This window comes from Heterodontus francisci, chromosome 9 (assembly GCF_036365525.1).
Source record: "Heterodontus francisci isolate sHetFra1 chromosome 9, sHetFra1.hap1, whole genome shotgun sequence".
Classification (NCBI taxonomy): domain Eukaryota; kingdom Metazoa; phylum Chordata; class Chondrichthyes; order Heterodontiformes; family Heterodontidae; genus Heterodontus; species Heterodontus francisci.
Genome location: NC_090379.1, coordinates 72,754,887 through 72,777,106, shown reverse-complemented (window position 1 = coordinate 72,777,106; position 22,220 = coordinate 72,754,887). Strand labels below are relative to the sequence as shown.

Genomic DNA, 22,220 nt, shown 5'->3' with positions numbered 1-22,220 from the left:
AATATTAGAAATGTAATAGGTTTTAAGCAAGTAAAGCGGGGATGGGGCAAGAGGTAACAAAAGAGATGTTGTTGATAGGACAAGGTCACAGAGAATAACTGATCAGAAGGTCATGGATTCTAAAAAAAAAAGTTCTTTTGAACTTATGGAGCTGTGTTTCTTTAAGATTGAGGTACATCAAAATACATTATACTTTTAAACAAAAATTGGTGAGACTTGGGTACGAAAGAGTCAGTTATGGTTACTTTGAATACATTCAATAAACCAACACAAATCATGTACTAAAGAATATTTTGCACATTCGTTAACTCCTGTGATTGTGGGGTGGACATTTACTAGCTTATGTTCCTTTGTGTGTAGAATCAACCCATAAACAAAATGATACAGTTGCTAAAGTAAAAGCAGAAAATGCTGGAAATACTCAGTATCTGTAGAGAGAGAAACAGAGTTAATGGCTGGGATTTTTCCCTTGGTGGACGGTGAACCCACTTCCGCCTGGCCTGGGGATTCAACTGCATTTTGCGGTTCCCTGGCCTTTAATTGTTCTGAGGCGGGACTTCCACCCGCTTGAGGCATTAAGTCCTGCTTGATAGATTCCGCTGGCTGACAGCTCTTAGTCCCAGCAGCGCCACCGGGAGCGTTGGCAATTGCTTGGACTGCAGCCCAGCTTCGTGAAGATGATGTCAGGGAGCCCCAGAACGAAGGTAAGTTTTTGTTGCCTTGCCGGGGGTGATTGGTCGGGCCCCGGTGAGGCAAGGGTGGTCGATTGGGGGCGGGTTGGGCGTTGGGGGTGGTTAGGGCAGTGGGGGCTGCCCTCTGTCGGGCACAGGATGCCCAATCATGAGGGCCCCCCACCCCAGGCCATCGGAAAGCCGCCTGCTTTTGTCAGGCGGCTTCTCTCGGGCCTGGGCTGCACACTTGTCAATGGTAAAATCCCCGTGATTGGCCTGGGGCGGGTGGGCTGTTTTTCGCTGCTGCCGCCCTGTGTAAAATGACGGCGGGAGCAGGTTGGTAAGGGTCCCCCGAGCTTCCCACTCCGTTTTAAACCCCCCCACCCCGCCTGCCATCCTCCTGCTCGGTGGGGGGGGCGGGGTGCGTAAAATTCTGGCCAGTGTTTCAGTTCAATGACCTTTCATCAAAGCTGGGAAAAGTTACAAATGTAATAGGTTTTAAGCAAGTGAAAGGGGGAGGTAGATGAACAGAAGGGAAGGTCTATGATAGGGCAGAAGACAGCAGATTAAGTGACATAAGGGCTAGTGGTGCAAGGCCAAAAGGAGTGGTAATGGGACACGTAAAGAAGATTTGAATGGCAGAATGATCAATAGCTCCTGCCCGTAAGTACAGAATGAGAAAAACAAGACAGTAAAACCAAACCTGCAAAGAAAAAGGAAACAAAATTGGGGCAGAGGTTACAGTCTGATTTTATTGAATTGAGTGTTGAGTCCGGAAGGATGTAAAGTTCCTAATTGAAAGATGCAGTGCTGTTCCTCGAGCTTGCTTTGAGCTTTATTGGAACACTGCAGGAGGCCGAGGACAGAGAGGTCAGTGTGAAAGCAAGGTGGGGAATTAAAATGACAGATGACTGGAAGCTCGGGGTCATGCTAGCGGACTGAAGGGAGATGTTCCGCAAAGTGGTCACCCAATCTGCATTTGATCTCCCCAATCTCGAGCAGACCATATTCTGAGCTGTGAATACAGTATACTAAATTGAAAGGAGTGCAGGTAAAGCACTGTTTCACCAGGAAGGATGTATGGGGCCTTGGACGGTGAGGAGGGAGGAGGTAAAGGGCAGGTGTTGCAAAGAAAACATATCTGGGCTGGAGCAAGTTTAGAACAAAAAATTCCCAAAGGTAACATTTGTTTAATAAAGTATTTCCATTTGAAGTCCCAGGAGGAATTGAGGTATCAATTACTAACAAACATGTTTTTGCTGAAATACCTCAAAACAACTCCAGGGCATTTCTTTAAAACAATTATAATTATTCAGTAAACAATGGGATGTAACTATCTGTAACTGCACAAGACAGTTTAAAATTTGCTAATATGCACAGGCATGTTGCACTGCCTGTAGTGCAGTTGCATTAGACCAATATGTTCTTATAATAAATTTGTTGCTCATTTTTTTAAACCACATCCTTCTGTGAAAACTGTGGCAAAGTACTGATTTAGTATTCCTCCTGTTCGTCACCGATAAGATTTCCTTTTTAATATCTAATTACCCCAAACTTTTTTATGTTTTGTGTGTGTGTGTTTATAAAATCTTTTACTCTGTTACTACCTGTAGGCCTTATTTCATATGCTCTCTTAGCCCTGTTAATCTCTCTTTTTGCTTCCCCTCTATATTTTCTATACTATGGTTGATTTTCTTCAGTATTACTGGCATTAGATTTGCGTCTCTAAGTCGAATTTCTTTGCTCATCCAAAGAACTCCAGCTTACTCCTTGAGGAATATAACTAGTTTGTACATCTCTTGTTTGAACTTTTCCTATTTTTGTCCATTGCCATATCTATCAAATTTTCTTTCCAATTTATCTAGGCTAGTTCCCTTTTGTTTGATTGAAAGTGTTTTTTTTTCCCTAGCTGAGTACTTGGATCTTTGTGCCCTTTCATTTTTCAATTTTTATATGAAAGCTAATCATGTTATGGTCACTATTTGCTAAATGTTTCCTTAACCTTGTGTTACTAACTACCTCATTTAATTTTCTGGAACTGGATCTAGTACGTTTTGTTCTTTTTTTGGGCAAAAAAAAGCACTGACGTAGAAAGCAGTCCCAGATACATTGTAAAAACTCTCCTGTAGTAATCTCTCTCCCTCTTTACAACTGGCATTGCTTTTACCCATCTTGAATAATTAAAATCATCTATTATTATGATCCTGTTCTTGCAGTTTTTTTCCTATGTAACTCTTCTATCTCCTTTCCATTATTTGATCTGTAATATATTCCCAATGGAGTAATGATTCTCTTTTTTTTAATTCCATAATTCTAAGCAAATACATTCAACTTTTGCATCAGCCTCTATATCATCCTTATCTTCTAGTGCTGTGATTGAATATTTGATTAATCTTGCCACCACATTTACCTTTTACATAGTCTATCCTAATTTTGTAACCAGGAAAGCTCAGCACCCAGTCCTGCTTTAGCCGAAGCAACATCCCTGTTAAATCAACTTCTCTGCTAATCCTTTTATATTATTCCCCATAGCAATTATTACCTTAAGTTCACCAATTTTATTCACAACTCTTTGCGCATTGACAACTCAAACTTGCTGTCTGCAAATCTTACTGGGGTTTTTATCCCTTCTGCTTGTGAACCGTTCTTTGTAACTTTCCTGTTTTTTTTCTTTGCCTTTTCTGTGATCCTTGTTCTTCTTGCTTTCCGTTCCATCCTCATCCTGTTTTCTTCCTTTCCCTCTGCCATATTTAAACACTTCCGCCACAACACTCTTTACTGTTCCAGCAAGAATATTGTTCTGGTGAAGCCCATTCCTCTTTTTTTGGCCATTGCTGTCACAGAAATGGTCTCAAGGTCCCAGAAATCAGAACCCTTCCTTCCTTCTAACCTTCCTTTCTAACTACTTATTTAACACCCTCATGTTACTATTTCTTTCCAGACCACTACATGGCGCTGGGAGTAATCCTAAAATGATTACCTTTTGAGGCCCTGCACTTTAATCTATCTCCTAATTCTAGAGGAGATTTCGTAGAGGTTTTCAAAATCATGAGCAGTCTGGATAGAGTAGATAAGGAGAAGCTGTTCCCATTGGCCAAAGGTTCAAGAACCAGAGGCTACATCAGGAATCTTATCACCTGGGGAGGTGGTGGCGTAGTAGTAATGTCACTGGACTGGTATCCCAGAGGCCCTGGTTCATGCTAATGAGATGTGGGTTCGAATCCCAACACGGCAGGTGGTGAAATTTGAATTCAATTAATAAATCTTGAATTAAAAAGCTAGTCTAGTGTGACCATTAAACCATTGTCAATTATTGTAAAAATCCATCTGGTTCACTAATGTCCTTTAAGGAAGGAAATCTGCCGTCCTTGCCTGGTCTGGCCTACATGTGACTCCAGATCCACGACAATGTGATTAACTCTTAAAATGCCCTCTGAAATGGCCATTCAGTTCAAGAGCAATTAGGGATGGGCAATAAATGCTGGCCTAGCCAGCGACGCCCACATCCCATGAACGAAGAAAAAAAAATGAAAAACTCCCTTTGTAGGGTGCCACATTTACTATTTCCAGTGTTTAATCCCAACCAATGTCCCTCTAAGCTGCATGGGTGCACGGCTATGTTGCAATCAGGAATGTGCCTTGCAGGGGACAAACAGGTCGTGGATGTGTGCATGTATGGCCATCTTAAAGGGACCACGCAGTGTAACAAATTGGTTGTGCACAGCGAAGGACATAGAGTACTAGAATAAGGAAGTTATGATAAACCTGTATAAAATACTGGTGCAGCCTCAACTGAAGTATTGTGTCCAGTTCTGGGCACCACACTTTAGGAAGGATGTTAAGGTATTAGAGAGGGTGCAGAAAAGATTCACGAGAATGATTCCATGGATGAGGAACTTCAAGTTACATGGATAGCTTGGAGAAGGTGGTGCTGATCTCCTTGGATAAGAGGAGATTTCGTAGAGGCTTTCAAAATCATGAGGGTCTAGACAGAGTAGATAAGGAGAAACTGTTCCCATTGGCTGAAAGATCAAGAACCAGAGACAACATGAGAAAAAACATTTTTACAGTCAGTGGTTCTGATCTGGTTTGCTCTATCTGAGAGTGCAGTGGAGGCAGATTCAACTGAGGCCTTCAAAAGAGAATTAGACAATTATCTGCAGAGAAAAAATTTGCAAGACTGTGGGGAAAAGGAAGAGGAGAGGAGAGCTGCCTATTTCTGATGGCATTTTGTTGCCTGCTCCGAAAGGCAACTTAACCTGCCTTTCTCCTTGCTGCTTTTATTTAGTTTATTCAACTGTTTCCTGCACCAGCTTGGCCTGGCCATCACCAGAACACTGCATCTCCCACAGTGCAGATTGCAGCACTGACCACTCTCGTCAGCAGCAAAGTGAAGGTGCAACCCTGAAACTTTCACAGCTCCAAACATAACAGCCCGCCATACATCAACATCCCTGGTGCAAGAAATGTCACCAAATACCAGCAGTTTGCATTGGCGCTCGAGCAGTTGCTGCCTGCTAAAAGCTTACCAGGAAACGCTGATGTTGATATTGATGAAGCTTGGAAGTTGCTGAGTTCAATCATCTATGACACAGCAGCAGTAACATTTGGTAATGGCAGAACCTGCAATAAAGACTGGTTTGAGACCTGCTCAGCAGAGATGATAATAATCATTGAAGCAAAAAGCAAAGCCTACCTGATGCACAACATAAACCTAACAGCCAGAACACTGCAAGACTTGAAAGTAGCCAAGGCAGGGAGACACTGTGCAACTAGACACTGGATCAATCGATGTCAAGAAATCCAAACTTCCTGTGAGGTGGAAATCTATGTGTTATGTATGATGGGATCAAGAGGGCGCTTGGTCCTACCATTACTAAAGTTGCCCCTCTGAAATCGGCAGATGGTACAGTACTCACCAGTAGAAGCAAACAGATGTCCAGCTGGGTTGAACACTACTGTGAGCTGTACTTTTGTGAGATGGACATCTATCTCTCTGTCTGCGCTTGGCGCTCTTCCGCAGCTTCCTTATGGGTGAGTTAGACGCAGAACCCTCATCACATGAGCTTGAAAAGGCCATTGATTTCTAAGTGAGCAGAAAGGCACCCAGCACGGATTGAATTCCAGCTGAATTGCTTAAGCCCTATCTGCTGCCACACCTTCATGATCTCCTTTTGGAGGGGCAGGATCCGTTCCACAAGACATGTGTGGCACAAAGATCATGTTACACAAAAACAAAGGAGACTGCAACAACGACAGGGGCATCTCACTTCTTAGCGTTACTGGGAAGGCCTTTGCTAGGGTTATGCTGAAAAGACTCCATCAACTTGCAAAATGAGTGTATCCAGAAGCATAATCTAGTTTCCATGCTGGCAGATCTACAGTGGACATGATCGCCATATGCTAGCTACAAGAGAAATGTAGAGAACAGGACATACCTCTCTACTTCGCTTTTGTAGATCTTACAAAAGCATCCAACACTGTCAGCAGAGCAGGACTGTACAAGATTATGGAGAAAATTAGCTGTCCACTGAAGCGCCTTAGTGTCATCTGTTCCTTTCATGACAACATGCACCGTAGTGTACAGTTTGACAGCTCCACTTTCAACAGATTCAGGGTGAAGAATGGAGTGAAACAGGGTTGTGTCCTAGCCCCTACTTTGCTTAATTTTCCCTCCATGCTCCTGACCTATACCTTCCCTGCAGATATGGAAGGAGTTTACCTGCAAACTAGGTCAGACGGCAAGCTCTACAATCTATCCAGATTGAAAGCGAAGACAAAAATACAGCACATCTTGATCAGAGAACGTCTCAATGCTGCTGATGCTGCACTAATCGCCCACATGGATAATCAGCCACAAAGACTCATGGACTGTCTCTCTCATGCCTGTAACTTGTTCTCCCTTACTATAAATGTCAAGAAAACTGTGGTTATGGACAGGGTATCACATCTTTGCCCCCGATCACACTAAACAACACCTACACTGGAAGTGGTTAGTAAATTCTGCTACCTTGGGTCCATGGTGACAAAATCTGACTCTTGATGCAGAACTCGACACACGCATAGGGAAAGCAGCTACCACCTTTGGGCAGCTCACAATGCGTGCGTGGAAAAACAAGCTGCCCCTTAGGACCAAGATGCTGGTTTGAGGCCTCTGTTCCCACCACCATGTATGGCTATGAAGTATGGACAACTTAAAGCTGTCAAGAAAAGAAGCTTAACAATTTTCATCTGTGACGTATTCTCAGCATCTCTTAGAAGGTCAAAATCATCAGTCCTCTCAAAGGCAAATCTCCCAAATATGGTGGCACTCATCAAGTAGAGGCGACTTCACTTGCTCAGGTACATTTGTAGGATGGAAGATGGACGCATTCCCAAGGATATTCTGTACAGTGAGGTAGCTGGAGCCAGAAGACTAGTCGGACACCCAAAACTCTGCTTCAAGGATGTTTGCAAGCATGACATGGAGGTCCTCCGGATGTCCCTCTTAAATCAAGACCCAATTGCTTGTTCCAGTCATCCAAGTGAATGTTACGGATCCTATAGAATGGGGAAATCCCATGGTACACTGAACGACATTCTTCCCTCAACCAATACCGTAAAAAAAAATTAAATAGAAATTCGTTATGGTTTGTGGAGGCCTACTATGCACAGAATCACCACTGAATATTACTGTGTAAGTCAATAAAAGCAAAATACTGCAGATGCTGGAAATCTGAAATAAAAACAAGAAATGCTGGAAATACTCAGCAGGTCTGGCAGCTTCTGTGGAGAGAGAAGCAGAGTTAACGTTTCAGGTCAGTGACCCTTCATCAAAACTGACAAATATTAGAAATGTAATAGGTTTTAAGTAAGTAAAGTGGGGATGGGGCAGGAGATAACCAAAGAGAAGGTGTTGATAGGACAAGGTCACAGAGAATAACTGACTAGAAGGTCTTGGAGCAAAGGCAAATGATATGTTAATGATGTGGTGAAAGACAAAGCGTTAGTGCAGAGAGGGTGTTAATTGACAGAAAAATGAACAGTCTGGCCCCAAGCACAAACATGAAAAACAAACAGTGGGTAGGCACAGTAGAAACAAACTAAAATAAAACAAACAAATAAAAAAAAATAACAGTAAAAGGGTACTATGTAAGTCACTGCATCTCAAAATAATTAGTTTCACGTGAAGTACTTTGGGACATTCATGGTGGTATGAGTATCTGCATATATGCAAATCTTTCTAAATGTCCCTTGTATTTTACATAAATGGCACTATTTTAAAGGTTGTATTATAATCTTCTTTCATTATATAAATATGAGTGATATATTTATAGTAGTGATATTTGCAACCAGACTCTGGAATAAAGGGTAAAGCATGTGGTCAACTCATCATATCACTTTATATGGTGGTAAAATGTCAGGCAGTGTTTTGTATGGGCACAAAAATCTGTAACTTGCTGGTAACTTAAATGTGTAGATGTCAATGGAAGGAATGTGTTACCAGAAGTAGCAAAACAAAAAATTGACAATTTTATTGATTTTTAAATCATTTGGTACTTATAGGACCTGATATTTGCATATTTGTAAGTTAGACACTTAACTCTTGATTATTTAAGTGTATTGTAATGTTTTACTAAAGTTGTATATCAATTCAATCATTTCTTTTGGGAAAACCCAAGATTAAATCTTGACTAGGGATAGGGCATGTGGGGGACACCAGCTAATAATAGAGGGTGCCGACATTACCTATGGGCTGGTGTGTGCCACCATGACAATCAGTGGCTACAGCTGCTTGACAGCAGGTGCCAATGCCGAAACAGTACACCACAATGACACCTGATAACCACCTCGGCACTTGTAGCAGAATCTGCCTGTCTTGGATTGGTCTCTTCAGCCATCAGCAAAAGTGCATCATGTGAAATTATCCCATTGCCAATGGGTTTGCTACAAGCCCAACATCTCACTTAGATGGAAACATGCCAATGAAGGCTACCTTTATTTAATTTTGATTCCCCAAGACATTTTATGCTTTTTTTTCTCTTCTGTTTTATTTTGTTATTTAATTATTGTGAAGCCTTAAAGCCACTTTTATTCATTTAATTAATTGAATTTCTAGGTCCATTGGTTTCTCATCAATCATGCTGTTCCCATTCTAGAGTGTCAAATGGGTGTCTAAGGGTTCGGTATGGCAGGTGCGCACAGGAAGTATTAAACCACCTCATTATGATAATATAAAGATGCCGCTGTTGTGTTGCTGAAGCTGACCACTCGTGCCACATTGGACGGGATGCGAAACCCCAACACAGATTGGAACTGTACACCACCATGCACTCAACCATTGTGAGCAAGTTCACTAGACGGCTGTCTTGTACACCTAACACTTTCTGGTGTATTCCCATCAGTCATCTTTGATAGCTTTTGAAATCTGCATCTGAGTTGTCTGCAGCAGAGCTGTAACGTTTTCTTGTCTTGTGGCAAACTGGCACCTGTGGCCTCCTATCTTACTTCCCTAGCTCCTCCACACGTGCCCATTGATTCACCACATGAAAACCCCTTCTCCAGCTTACCCTGTAAAATAGTGGTGTAATGTGTGTCTCAGCTGATGCTTACTGTAGTCCGATCAAGTGATGCTGCATATTCAGGAAGGCCAGTTTCCTCTTCCTGAAGTGGCAGAGGGGTGTCCACCTTTTCAGCACCAGTAATGAGATGGACAGGGGTTAGATTGTAGTCTGATCTTAGTCTGAAAGAAGCTGCTGTTTGTTATGCAGGGTGTTTGAAGAAATAGAAGTATGAAGGGAAAAAGAGGATAAGGTGTGAAGAAAATCTGCGCCATGCCTTCTCCAACATTGCTATTCGCCATGGCCATAACCCTGCCACTGCCCAATGATGTCTAGCATGTGTTCCTCCAGTTTGGAGAGGGTGTATAGATGGGTTTGACCTCCAGTTGTCACTTCCCATTATACACAAACTTTTCCAACAAGATGGGAGGAGTATGTTACTGACGGCCATGTGAGCTGTTTTTAGGATCTGCCTGTCATAGTTGAACAGTGCTGATATGTGCAAGATATAAGCATGGGTAAGGGAAGGTTGCAGAGTATGTGAGTAGAAGGAGTGATGCAGTGATTGTAGGAGAGTGAAGAGAAGCAGGAGAGAGGGCATTGTTTTGAGTATTGGGGCTGCAGGTGAGAGAAGAAAGCCGTTGAAATAACACGTGCAGTTGGACATTCAGATGGTCAATTTTTCAAATTGAAAATATTATAAGCATCCTCAGATTGAAGTTCTGATACGTTTGGTCATCTGCAATCAACTGACAGTGCTTTTAAATTTGCAAGCAATTATTTCTAGTTTAAAAAGAAATCATAAAATGTGCCTGTTTTTGACTTTTGTGGTTGCAATCTTTGCTTTGGAAGCAACGTTCACAGATTGTCTGCTGTGTGATAGATGCCTGCCATGTGATTCTAATTTTTCAATGTGCATGTACAATGTACACTGAAGTTAAATTTTCAAATTGGAAGGAGGTCAGTGATATGATCTCATTTATGCAGTGTGTACAAATGTAGTGAACATTCATGCAACACACAGATGAATGCCTTATATTTTATCTTATGATAAAGCAATTTGACTATGTTACTTTAAAAAAAACTTAGTGATATCATAAAGAACAAAGTTCACTAGTAATGGTTGAGTTTGTTACATGACATGGCAAAGGTAAAAGTACACAGAATTAAGGAAGATGTAGGCACATGGCTCAAGAGATGATTGGATGGCATAGAGCCATTGGTAGGAGTAATGGGAGTTTCTCTTTACTGGAAAGTTAATGTTGCACAGAGGTTTGACTGCTCTTCAGTATTATGTACAGAAATAGGAGTTGAGGGAGCAATATTGTAAGTTGCTCATAAATGAATTGCATGTGGCAAAATGCGACCAGGATTGCGAAGAGACATAGGTTATGTGTAACTTAAAATGTAACTTTACTGTCATGCTCACGGAAGGAGCAATGATGGAAAATAAAATGAACTGGAGGAATTATGAAACAAAAGTCAACTGTTTGAACTGAGCTACAAGAAAATGGACACATTTAGGCTACAGACAAGATGGAGGAGGTCAGGTGATCCCATCCTCTACTGTCAATAAACAAGCCTGTCTGCAAAGATGAAACTCATTAACTGCGTCTGAATTAGCTTTGGGGAAAATGCCTTGAAATGGAAAGAAGCCACATTTCATGTTAATGACTCCTATCTGCACGAATGGAACGAACAAAGGTTCTGTAGCCAGACTGACTCCACAGCCCAAACCAAGATGAATAGGTGTGAAGTAGCACCATAGTGGCAGGATAGTCCCCATCCAGACACCAGCAGATAGCAATGGTTTACATATCCTGGACCATTGTATTTTCACATCAGGGGAGAGAACTCTTTGTCACCTGACAGAAACTCAAACATGGCGCTTTTAACCTTAAAAGGTAGCTCTCTCTCTCTCTCTCTAGAGAGAGGAGATCAACCAAAGACCACAGAAAGCTAATTCCAGCCAGAGGCTGTAGGATACAGTCCAGCTAAGCAGACGAACCCTGCTTATGGCGGGCAGCCATAAAGGCGGGGCTAAAGTGTGGTGAGTCGAAGAGACTTAGCAGTTGGCAGGAAAAAAGACAGAGGCGCAAGGAGAGAGCCAACTGTGTAACAGCCCCGACAACCAATTTTATCTGCAGCACCTGTGAAAGAGCCTGTCACTCTAGAATTGGCCTTTATAGCCACTCCAGGCGCTGCTCCACACACCACTGACCACCTCCAGGTGCTTACCCATTGTCTCTCGAGACAAGGAGGCCAAAGAAGAAGAATTTAAATATGTTGGTGACAATGGAAAGAATGTGTTCCCAGAAGTGGCAAAATAAAAATTGAGAATTTTATTGATTTTTAAATCATTTGTTGATGCTTACAGGAGTTAATGTATGTACATTTGAAAGCTAGACACTTCACTCTTGATTATTTAAATGCTTGTAATGTTTTATTAAAATTGTATACCAATTCAATAATTTCTCTTGGGGAAAACTCTAGATTAAATCTTGATTAGGGATAGGGCTCAGATATTTGCTTATGGTGCCCTTGTGTGATGTACAAGTGGATACAGTACTGATACTAAATAGCATCCTTCCTCCCATCCCGTCAGAGTTTGCACTGTTGTTTGAAATGTTCAATGCTATATCAAGGTACCTTATGTGAACATTGATGGAGTTGACTCTGACAAGCTGTGAAATTGAAGTGTTGTTCAAGTAATCACAGAATCATAGAATAATACAGTGCAGAAGAGGCCCTTCGGCCCATCGAGTCTGCACCGATGCATTAAAGACACCTGACCTGTCTACCTAATCCCATTTGCCAACACTTGGCCTATAGCCTTGAATGTTATGACATGCCAAGTGCTCATCCAGGTACTCTTTAAAGGATGTGAGGCAACCTGCCTCTACCACCCTTCCAGGCAGTGCATTCCAGACCGTCACCACCCTCTGGGTAAAAAAGTTCTTCCTCAAATCCCCCTTAAACCTCCCACCCCTCACCTTAAACTTGTGACCCCTCGTAACTGACCCTTCAACTAAGCTGCTCCCTAGCCACCCTGTCCATGCCCCTCATAATCTTGTACACCTCGATCAGGTCACCCCTCAGTCTTCTATGCTCCAGCGAAAACAGCCCAAGCCTATCCAAACTCTTTTCATAGCTTAAATGTTCCATCCCAGGCAACATCCTGGTGAATCGCCTCTGCACCCCCTCCAGTGCAATCACATCCTTCCTATAATGTGGCGACCAGAATTGCACACAGTACTCCAGCTGTGGCCTTACCAAAGTTCTATACAACTCCAACATGACCTCCCTGCTTTTGTAATCTGTGCCTCGATTGATAAAGGCAAGTGTCCCATATGCCCTTTTCACCACCCTATTAACCTGCCCTTCTGCCTTCAGAGATCTATGGACAAACACGCCAAGGTCCCTTTGTTCCTCGGAACTTCCCAATGTGGATTTGTTGGGCCAGATTTTCTCTGGTATTATCATGCTATGTAGTCAGTTAAGCCCTTTGCTTCTATCCCAGTAGCTTCATTAATACTGCTCTCCCTCTCTAATCTTAAACTTAGACTTTCCCATTTCCCTGCCTTATTAGTTTAACTCATCCTGCACTGTTTTATCTGTATGTTCCCAGGCTCTGCAAGGACTTTGGTGCCACTTCAGTTCAGGTAAAGTTTTTTTCCCCCTGGCACCAGGAAGGCATTTATCATTCTAGGGTCCTGGTCACAGTTGCACCAAAGACCATCTATACCTCTGATTATATGTTCTTGCAATCTATCTGCTTCTCACACCCTTTGCTAGTCCCTTGCTCAGGACCACCCTCTTCTGAGCCGATGTCACTGTTACTCTCCAGAAAGCCAGGTGGTGAAGGATAAAATAGGAGCCAATTTTTGCACACTTTTATATGCATTTATTCACAGAGAGGCACATTACAAACATGTACCTCTTAAACTCAAACCCCAGTTCCAGTATGTTCCTATTTATAGGAGTCCAAGTAAATCCCGAGTTCATACCCTCCACCTACATCCAATTAAACACGATTAATATCGGCACAGTGGCGCAGTGGTTAGCACCGCAGCCTCACAGCTCCAGGGACTCGGGTTTGATTCTGGATATTGCCTGTGCAGAGTTTGCAAGTTCTCCCTGTGACCGCGTGGGTTTCTGCCGGGTGCTCCAGTTTCCTCCCACAGCCAAAGACTTGCAGGTTGATAGGTAAATTGGCCATTGTAAATTGCCCCTAGTGTAGGTAGGTGGTAGGGAATATGGGATTACTGTAGGGTTAGTGTAAATGGGTGGTTGTTGTTCAGCACAGACTCGGGCCAAAGAGCCTGTTTCAGTGCTGTATCTCTAAATAAAAAATAAAAATAAATAAATAAAATATACAACTAACAACTGTCTACCTCGTATTTGTCCAATAGTAAGTATTGGATAGTTCCAGTAACTCAGGGATCCCCTGCCCCTCTGAATAGTGACCCATATGTGTGTCTCTCTGTCTCTGTCTCTCTTTTTCTCTCTCTCTCTCTCTCTCTCTCTTTTTCTCTCTCTCTCTCTCTCTCTCTCTCTCTCTCTCTCTCTCTCTGTCTCTCTGTCTCTCTGTCTCTCTGTCTCTCTGTCTCTCTGTGTCTCTGTCTCTCTGTGTCTCTGTCTCTCTGTGTCTCTCTGTGTCTCTGTCTCTCTGTGTCTCTCTGTGTCTCTGTGTCTCTCTGTGTCTCTGTGTCTCTCTGTGTCTCTGTCTCTCTCTGTCTCTCTCAGAGAGTACCATCAGAAAAGCCCCCATCTGATGCTGTACAGTGTGGCCAATTGCTGCTCAACCACAGCCCCAACAAACAAATTTCTCTGCAGCACCTGTGGAAGAGCCTGTCACTCCAGAATTGGCCTTTATAGCCACTCCAGGCGCTGCTTCACAAACCACTGACCACCTCCAGGCGCGTATCCATTGTCTCTCCAGATAAGGAGGCCCAAAAGAAAGAAGAACCATCAGAAAAGCCCCCATCTGATGCTGTACAGTGTGGCCAATTGCTGCTCAACCACAGAGCTCCTATTCTTCAGAGGCTGAATTTTCAGACACTGGGGTAGATCTTTACTTTGTGTGATGGTGTAAAATAAGTAATCGCGAGTCAGCAGCCCATTTTACATTTGATTTCAAAATAAATTATATAATATATATTATATATTTCCATTGAAGTCAATGGGCTACTGACTCACCATTACCCATTTTATGTTATCGCACAGTTAAGCTACTCCATTTAATGCAAGTGTTCTGTCCCTGGATGCAGCGAAGATCCATGGCCGCCTACATTACCACATATGTCATGAAGGTTCCTTCCATCCCTTTTTGTCTATGCTAAGAATGTAGAGAGTGTGAGCCTGAAGCCTCCCATTAGCACCAAACTCTCCCAAGATTGCAACAAATATTTTTACTCATTTTGCACAAGTGTGAATTTTAGGGCAAAAAAATCTGTTGTCCAATGGCATCTCAAGACTGAACACACTTTTCTTGCAATTTAAAAGTGAGCTCTCGCTACTCAAATTTAAACCATCTTAAATTACTTGAGCTCAAATGCCACAAGAAAAAAAACTGCCATTAGAAGTAGAATGGTGTAATTTGCACCTTCAATAATATTCAAGGCACAGCTTCCAAGCTTGTCTGTTTTAAAGTCAGAATATCTATTACTTCATTTTGAAACATTCTTAAAAATATTATTTTCTTTCACAGATTTAAGATTGTGCAGTCACAATGGCAACTTTTATCGAGTTCATCCAACAGAATGAAGATCGGGATGGAGTCCGGTTAAGCTGGAATGTTTGGCCTTCAAGTCGTTTAGAGGCGACCCGAATGGTTGTTCCTTTGGGTACCTTGTTTACACCGTTAAAAGAGCGACCTGATTTACCTCCAATTCAGTATGAACCTGTGCTTTGCAGTAGAGCAACCTGCCGTGCAGTCTTGAATCCATTATGGTAAGTCAGTGATACAGAACCAGACAAAATAATCGTCCAGTAAATGCCTCATACTGCAGCATGAATAGCAAGTCTTTATCTGGTATTGTATGCTTTCTATAAAGACTTGAAAAATTTTACTTTCGTGCAAAGGATTGAAATTCACATCTTAAAAGATCCTTGCAATTCACATAAATAAAGATGAACAGGAAAAAAAATTGCTAATGCTGGAAATGCTGCTATAAAAAGGCAAGTTAACATTTCAAGTATGTAACTTTTGAGCATAATGTTACTGTAAATGTATTTACATACATAAGCTTACGATATTTGAATCTTATTCTAACACAGCTGTGCACCTCGACATGGCTGTTGAAGGTGAGTTCCTGATGATTTATAGGGTACCTGAATAACATGATGAGGCACTGAGCCGTACAGACCTGAAAGGTGCCATGCTTGATCCCTATTCTTTGCTAGGGTGGTGGAAAGTGTTCTCATTTCTTATACTTGAGTTGGAAGTTTGCTTACTTGGATGTTGCATGATGGCCCTCTTGGTAAATTGGTTTTCTGACACTCCCTGTCTTAACTCAGCACCACAAGAGGGCACAGATTTAAAGTATTTGGTAAGAAAAGCAAAAGTGACATGAGGAAAAACTTTTTCACGCAGCGAGTGGTTAAGGTTTAGAATGCGTTGCTTGAGAACGTGGTGGAGGCAGGTTCAATTGAAGCATTCAAAAGGGGATTAAATAGTTAAATGAAAAGGAAGAATGTTCAGGGTTATGGGGAGAAGGCAGAGAATTGGAACTGAGGGAGTTGCTCTTTCAGAGAGCTGGTGCGGATATGATGGGCCGAATGGCGGCCTCCTGCGCTCTAACAATTCTGTGATTCTGTGAATTGACAGTAGGATCAAGTTTTGGTGTGATGCTGTTTTTAGAGCTGTACCGCATATGACTCATTATTTTAAGAAGAGAAAATTGGAGATGGCTATTGAGGTGTGTGAAAAATTATCTAGGTAAAATTGGCTTCACAGTAATTATTTATTCCTGTCACTGTGCAATGAGGAGACAAATTGAGTCAGGCACAGGTTTCTCCGCTATGGTAGAATAAGATATTATGTTTTTCTCCTAACTGATTTTTGTTTGTTTTTAGCCAAGTAGATTACAAAGCAAAACTGTGGGCTTGTAATTTCTGCTATCAGAGAAATCAGGTAAGATATTCTTTGTGGATGTTACTATAGTAGTATTGCTACAGTATGTGTTCAGATACTGTGCTGCATGAGGAAGTGTTTATGCCATGAATCTAGCCCATTAGACAGGGATGGTAATGTCTTGAATTACTTGAAGAAAATGATTTTAGATCCATGTATTATTCAGTCTTTGTATTGGAGAACAGAGAAACAGGAGTAGACTATTTAGCTCCTCGAGTCTGTTCCGTTATACAATGAGATCATGGCTAATCTGCGACCTAACTCCATATACCCACCTTTGCCCCATATTCCTTCATGCCTTTGGTTGACAAAACTCTATCAATCTCAGATTTAAAATTAGCATTTGATCTAACATCATTTGCTGTTTGCACAGGAGAGTTCCAAACATCTACAACACTTTGTGTGTAAAAGTGTATCCTAATTTCACTCCTGAAAGGTCTGGCTCTAATTGTCACAATGTGCCTCTTAGTCCTAGACTTCCCAAACAATGGAAATAGTTTTCGTCTATTGGTTCCCCTCAATATATTGAAAACTTCCATCAAAGCACCCCTTAATCTTCTAAATTCCTGGGAATACAACCCCAGTTTGTGTAATTTCTCCTCTTAATTCAACTCTTGGGAGTCGAGGTATCATTTTGGTATACCTATGCTGTACTCCCTCCAAGGTCTGCATATCCTTCCAAAGATATGGGGCCCAGAACTGTTTACAGTATTCTTTACAGTATTCCAGGTGTGGTCTAACCAGGGCTTTGTATAGTTGAAGCATGACTTCTACCCTCTAGTATTCTATTCTTTTAGATATAAAGGCCAGCATGCCATTAGCCTTTTTGACTATTTTCTGTACCTGTTCAAATCAAATTTTATGACCCAAGTCTCTTTGGACCTCTACTGTTTCTAGCTTTTCACCATTTAGAAAGTATTTTAGGAACACAGGAAATGGGACCAGGAATTGGCCATTCAGCCTGTCGAGCCTGCTCTGCCATTCATTGAGATCATGGCTGATCATCTACTTCTATGCCATTTTTCCCCACTATCCCTTGATGTCATCAGTATCCAGAAATCTATTGATTTTCGTCTTGAACATGCTCAATGATTTGAGCTTCCACAGCGCTCTGGGGTAGAAAATTCCAAAGATTCACCACCCTCCGAGTAAAGAAATTCCTCCTCATCTCAGTCTTAAATGGCCTGCCCCTTATTCTGAGACTGTGTCCCTGGTTCTAGACATACCAGCCGGAGGAAATGTCCTATTTACATCTACCCTGTCACGCCCTTTAAGAATTTTGTAAGTTTTTGTGCCAGAATCTGGCCCACCAAAGGTTTCCATCCGGCCCGCCAATCTGCCTGTGGCTCAGCTCTGATTGATGACTCCCACGCACATCAGGCGGAGGGTGTAGGCGGGACCTGTGTCTGATGGGCAGGGGCCCCCCTGTCTGTGATTGGTCACTACCTGTGACTGACGGGCTGCCCAGGCAGCGTTGTACTGATTGGTGGAATACGGCACAGGCATCCTGGGATCGGCCACCCCAGTTGTTTTCACGTGATTCAGTAAATGTCCTGTATCTTGCACACTGGGCAGGTTCCCACCTCCACTCGGCCCAACATAAATACCACAGGCATGGTAAGTATCTGGTTGTGGGAGTGGCTGCTGCAGGGAACACTGAACAGGGAGTGGGGAACATGGAGCAGGGAACATGGAAGACACGGTGGGTGGAGAGAGAGAGAGGGAAAAGAGAGCCGACAGTGGAGAGAGGGATGGGGGAGAATGGGAGAGAGAGAGACAGACAAAGTGGGGGGGGGGGGAAGAGAGAGACAGAGACAGACAGAGTCATCGTCATAGTCATTTACTTACAGCAGGGAAGGGGGCAATTCGGACTCTCAAGTCCATGCTGGCTCCCCACGGCGCTATGCAGTCAGTTCCACTCCCTGGCTCGATCTCCGTACCCCTGCAAGTCTATTTCTCTCAGGTGGCCATCCAGCTTCCTCTTGAAGTCCTTGATCGTCTCCACTTCCACCACACTTGTGGGCAGCGAGTTCCAGGTCATTACCACCCATATTCCCCCTGCATCCTTTGAACAAAACGTCCAATCTGTGTCCCCTAGTCCCAGGCAGGGGGGCGGGGTTGCGGAAGAGTGATCGAGACACGCACACAGAGCTTGGGGAGAGGGGGGAGAGAGATCAAGGTCCCTCCTGACAGATGGAAATCTATCCAGAATACTCTGCATCGCTACATCAAGTGTGCAGCCAGAGATTGACTATTTATGCAAGCAAAACAATGCCGGGTATGTAACTGAATCAATTTTCAATATGGTGACTAGAACGTAAGTCAATAAATTAGTTTTCTCATTTAAAGCTTCTTCACATAAATGCACATTTGTTGCTTTTATTAGTAAGATAAATTTTTAATGTCTTTATCTTTTGAAATTTGCTCACTGGCACCCCCCAGGCTGAGCAAAAATCGTAATGCGGCCCTCTGCCTGAAAAGTTTGGACAGCACTGCTCTAGAGAATACAGGCCCAGTTTCTGCAATCTTTTCATAATATAATCCTGCCATGTTGGGGATTAGTCTGGTGAACCTTTGTTGCACTCTATCTATGGGAAGTATATCCTTCTTTGGATAAGAAGACAAAAACTGTACACAATACTCCAGGTGTGGTCTCTCCAAAGCTCTATACAATTGCAGCAAGACATCTTTACTCCTGTACTCAAATCCCCTTGCAATGAAGGCCAACATACCATTAGGTCCAAAGTGGATGATCTCACATTTTCCTACATTGAAATCCATTTGCTACAGTTTTGCCTATTCATTGAATCTATTAATATCGCTTTATATCTTCTATCTACACTACTTACAATGCCGCCTATCTTCTTCATTGGCAAATTTGGATATGTGGCTTTCTATTTTATCATCTAAGTTGTTAATGAATACAGTGAATAGTTGAGGTCCCAACACGGATCTCTGTGGGACATCACTAGTCACATCATGTCAATTACAGTACCTGCCCATTATGTTTAGTTTTAGTTTAGTTTAGAGATACAGCATTGAAACAGGCCCTTCGGCCCACCGAGTCTGTACCGACCATCAACCACCCATTTATACTAATCCTACACTAATTCCATATTCCTACCACATCCCCACCTGTACCTATATTTCCCTACCACCTACCTATACTAGTGGCAATTTATAATGGTCAATTAACCTATCAACCTGCAAGTCTTTGGCATGTGGGAGGAAACCGGAGCACCCGGAGGAAACCCACGCAGACACAGGGAGAATTTGCAAACTCCACACAGGCAGTACCCAGAATTGAACCCGGGTCGCTGGAGCTGTGAGGCTGTGGTGCTAACCACTGCGCCACTGTGCCGCCCTCATACCTACTCTCTGTCTCCTGCCACTGAGCCAGTTTCCTAACCAGGTCAATAATTTCCCTTCAATTCCATGAGCTTCAACTTCAGCTAATAGTCTCTTATGAGGGACTTTATCAAATGCCTTATGGAAGTTCGTATAAATAGCAACCATAAACATTCCCCTGTCTATTACTTTAGTTATCTCTTCATAAAATTCAATCACATTCGTCAGGCATGACCTACCTGTTACAAATCCATTATGGATGTCTCTGATCAGCTGGAAAGTTTCAAGGTGTTCAGTCACTCTATCCTTAATTATCGACTCTAGTAATTTCCTGACAACAGCTGTTTGCTTAACTGGTCTACAATTCCCTGGATTCCCAGCCTCACCTTTTTTAAATAGCGAAGTGACACGAGCTGTTTTCCAATGTGAAGGAGTGATTCTAGAATTGGGAGAACTTTGCAAGATTCTAGTTAGCAGTGTTATTACCCAGTTCCTTTAAAATCCTGGGATGAAAACCTTCTGGTCCTGCAGATTTGTCACTCGTTAGCACCATTATTTTCTTAATTAGTTATTTTGCTTATGTTAATTTTGCTGAGTCTCTGTCCCTATTTTAATATTAGTTTCTTGGGATGACTTCTTCGTTAACTGTACATACTGGCACAAAATAATTGTTCAGCATGTCTGCCATTTCCTTATTTTCATTGATAATATCACTATCAGTTTTTAAGTGACCCTAGTATAATTGTCAAAAAAATTGTTTATTTTGATATCCCTTGCTCGTCTTTATTCGTACTCCGTTTTTGTACTTCTTATCTGTTGTCACCCTTTGCTGTTATTTGTACCTTTCCCATTTGCCCAGATTTGTGCTTTTTGTATACTTTTTTTAGTTTTATGTTTTCTCCTGTTTCTTTAGTGGTCCATGGCTGTTTTTTTTTGGCAAATAAAGCTCCTGCTCCTTAGGGGTTTAAACCAGTCTGTATCACATTGAATTTTTTTTTGCACAACGCTGATCTTTCATTTTACCCATTAATAGATTTGCCTAGTTTACTCTGGATAGTCTTTGTCGTATTGAAGTCAGCCTATCTAAATCTAGCATCTTAGCTGCTTCATGTTTCTCCCTTTCAAACTCTACACTGAACATATTAAAGGAAAATTAAAACTTGCATTTATATAGTGCTTTTCATGACCAGAGTACATCTCAAAGCACTTTACGGCCAATGAAGTACTCTGGAAGTGTAGTCACTGTTGTAATGTAGAAATGCGACAGCCAATTTGCACACTGCAAACTCTCACAAACAGCAATGTGATAATGACCAGATAATCTGTTTTTGTGATGTTGATTGAGAGATAAATATTGACCAGGATACCAGGTATAGCTCCCCTGCTGTTCTTCAAATAGTGCCACGGGATCTTTTATCTCTACCTAAGAGGGCAGGCGAGGCCTTGGTTTCATGTCTCATCTGAAAGATGGCACCTCTGACAGTGCAGTACTCCTGCATTACTTCACAGGAGTGTTGGCCTTGATTTTTGTGCTTAAGTCCTGGAGTGGGACTTTAATCCGGAGCTTTCTGACTCTGAGGTGAGAGTGCTGCCAACTGAGCCACAGCTGACACATCATTAGTTAAATTTTCACGCACCGTTAGGCTGTTACTAAATCTGGCTCATTACTAAATCTAATATGGAATGCCCCCTTGTTGGCTCTAGGACATATTGTTGCAGAAAACTATCTGGGACACACAAGAAATTTACTACCTTTCTGACATGTGCTAGTCTGCTTGTCTTAATCTATAGGAAAGCTAAAATCCTCCATTAAAGCCACTCTGCCTTTGCTACATGCTTGTCTAATCTCTGCATTTATACAATCTGCCACTTTACAGCTGCTACCAGGGTGCCTATACACAACTCCTACTGCAATCTTAAATCCTTTTCTATTTCTTAATATTGCCCTTAAAGTTTCCACTGGCTGCTTCTCCCTTATTATTGAAGTGACTTCATCCTTAATCACTAAGGCTACTTCTCCCCCTCTACTGTTTTTCCCTACCTTTACTGTAAACATTATAACTTGGTATATTTAGTTCCCAGTGTTTACTGTCTTGCAGCCATATCTCAGTAATGACTACCATGTTACATACCCAAAGTTGAAGTTGTGCCTGCAATTCATTCAATTTGTTCCTTATACTCTGTGCATTTGGAGGAAGAACGCTTATTTGCATCACACACCCTAACCTGACCTTCTACTCTAATGTTTTTTTTTACAAGTTTTTTATTTATCTTTCCTGCTTTAGTTACTTTACATCTTTTAGTTTTCCCTTTACCTGTTTTGCATAAAGCGCAATTTCTGACTGTTATTCTACTCTTTTCCCCCTTTTGTTTGCGTTTGAAATGTTTACAATACTTTTTCCACCTGAACCCTACCCTGCCCTCTTATTTATCCTTTTCACTCGAATCCTGGTCCCTGTCCGGTTCAGGTGGAGCCCATCCCAATGGTACCGTCCCTTTCTGTCCCAGTACTGATGCCAGTCTCCT

The 22,220-nt window shown here is 42.2% G+C and overlaps 1 protein-coding gene across 4 annotated transcripts in view; it reads left to right on the top strand.

Moving 5' to 3' along the window:
- Positions 1 to 22,220, top strand: part of sec23a (Sec23 homolog A, coat complex II component) — a 103,811-nt gene that overhangs the window by 4,387 nt on the left and 77,204 nt on the right. For all 4 annotated transcript variants that reach the window (XM_068039297.1, XM_068039296.1, XM_068039299.1 and 1 more), the window contains exons 2-3: positions 14,922 to 15,163; positions 16,289 to 16,346. In XM_068039297.1, coding sequence (XP_067895398.1) covers positions 14,943 to 15,163; positions 16,289 to 16,346 — 279 coding nt within the window. In that variant the 5' untranslated portion in view covers positions 14,922 to 14,942. The remainder of the gene's footprint in view (positions 1 to 14,921; positions 15,164 to 16,288; positions 16,347 to 22,220) is intronic.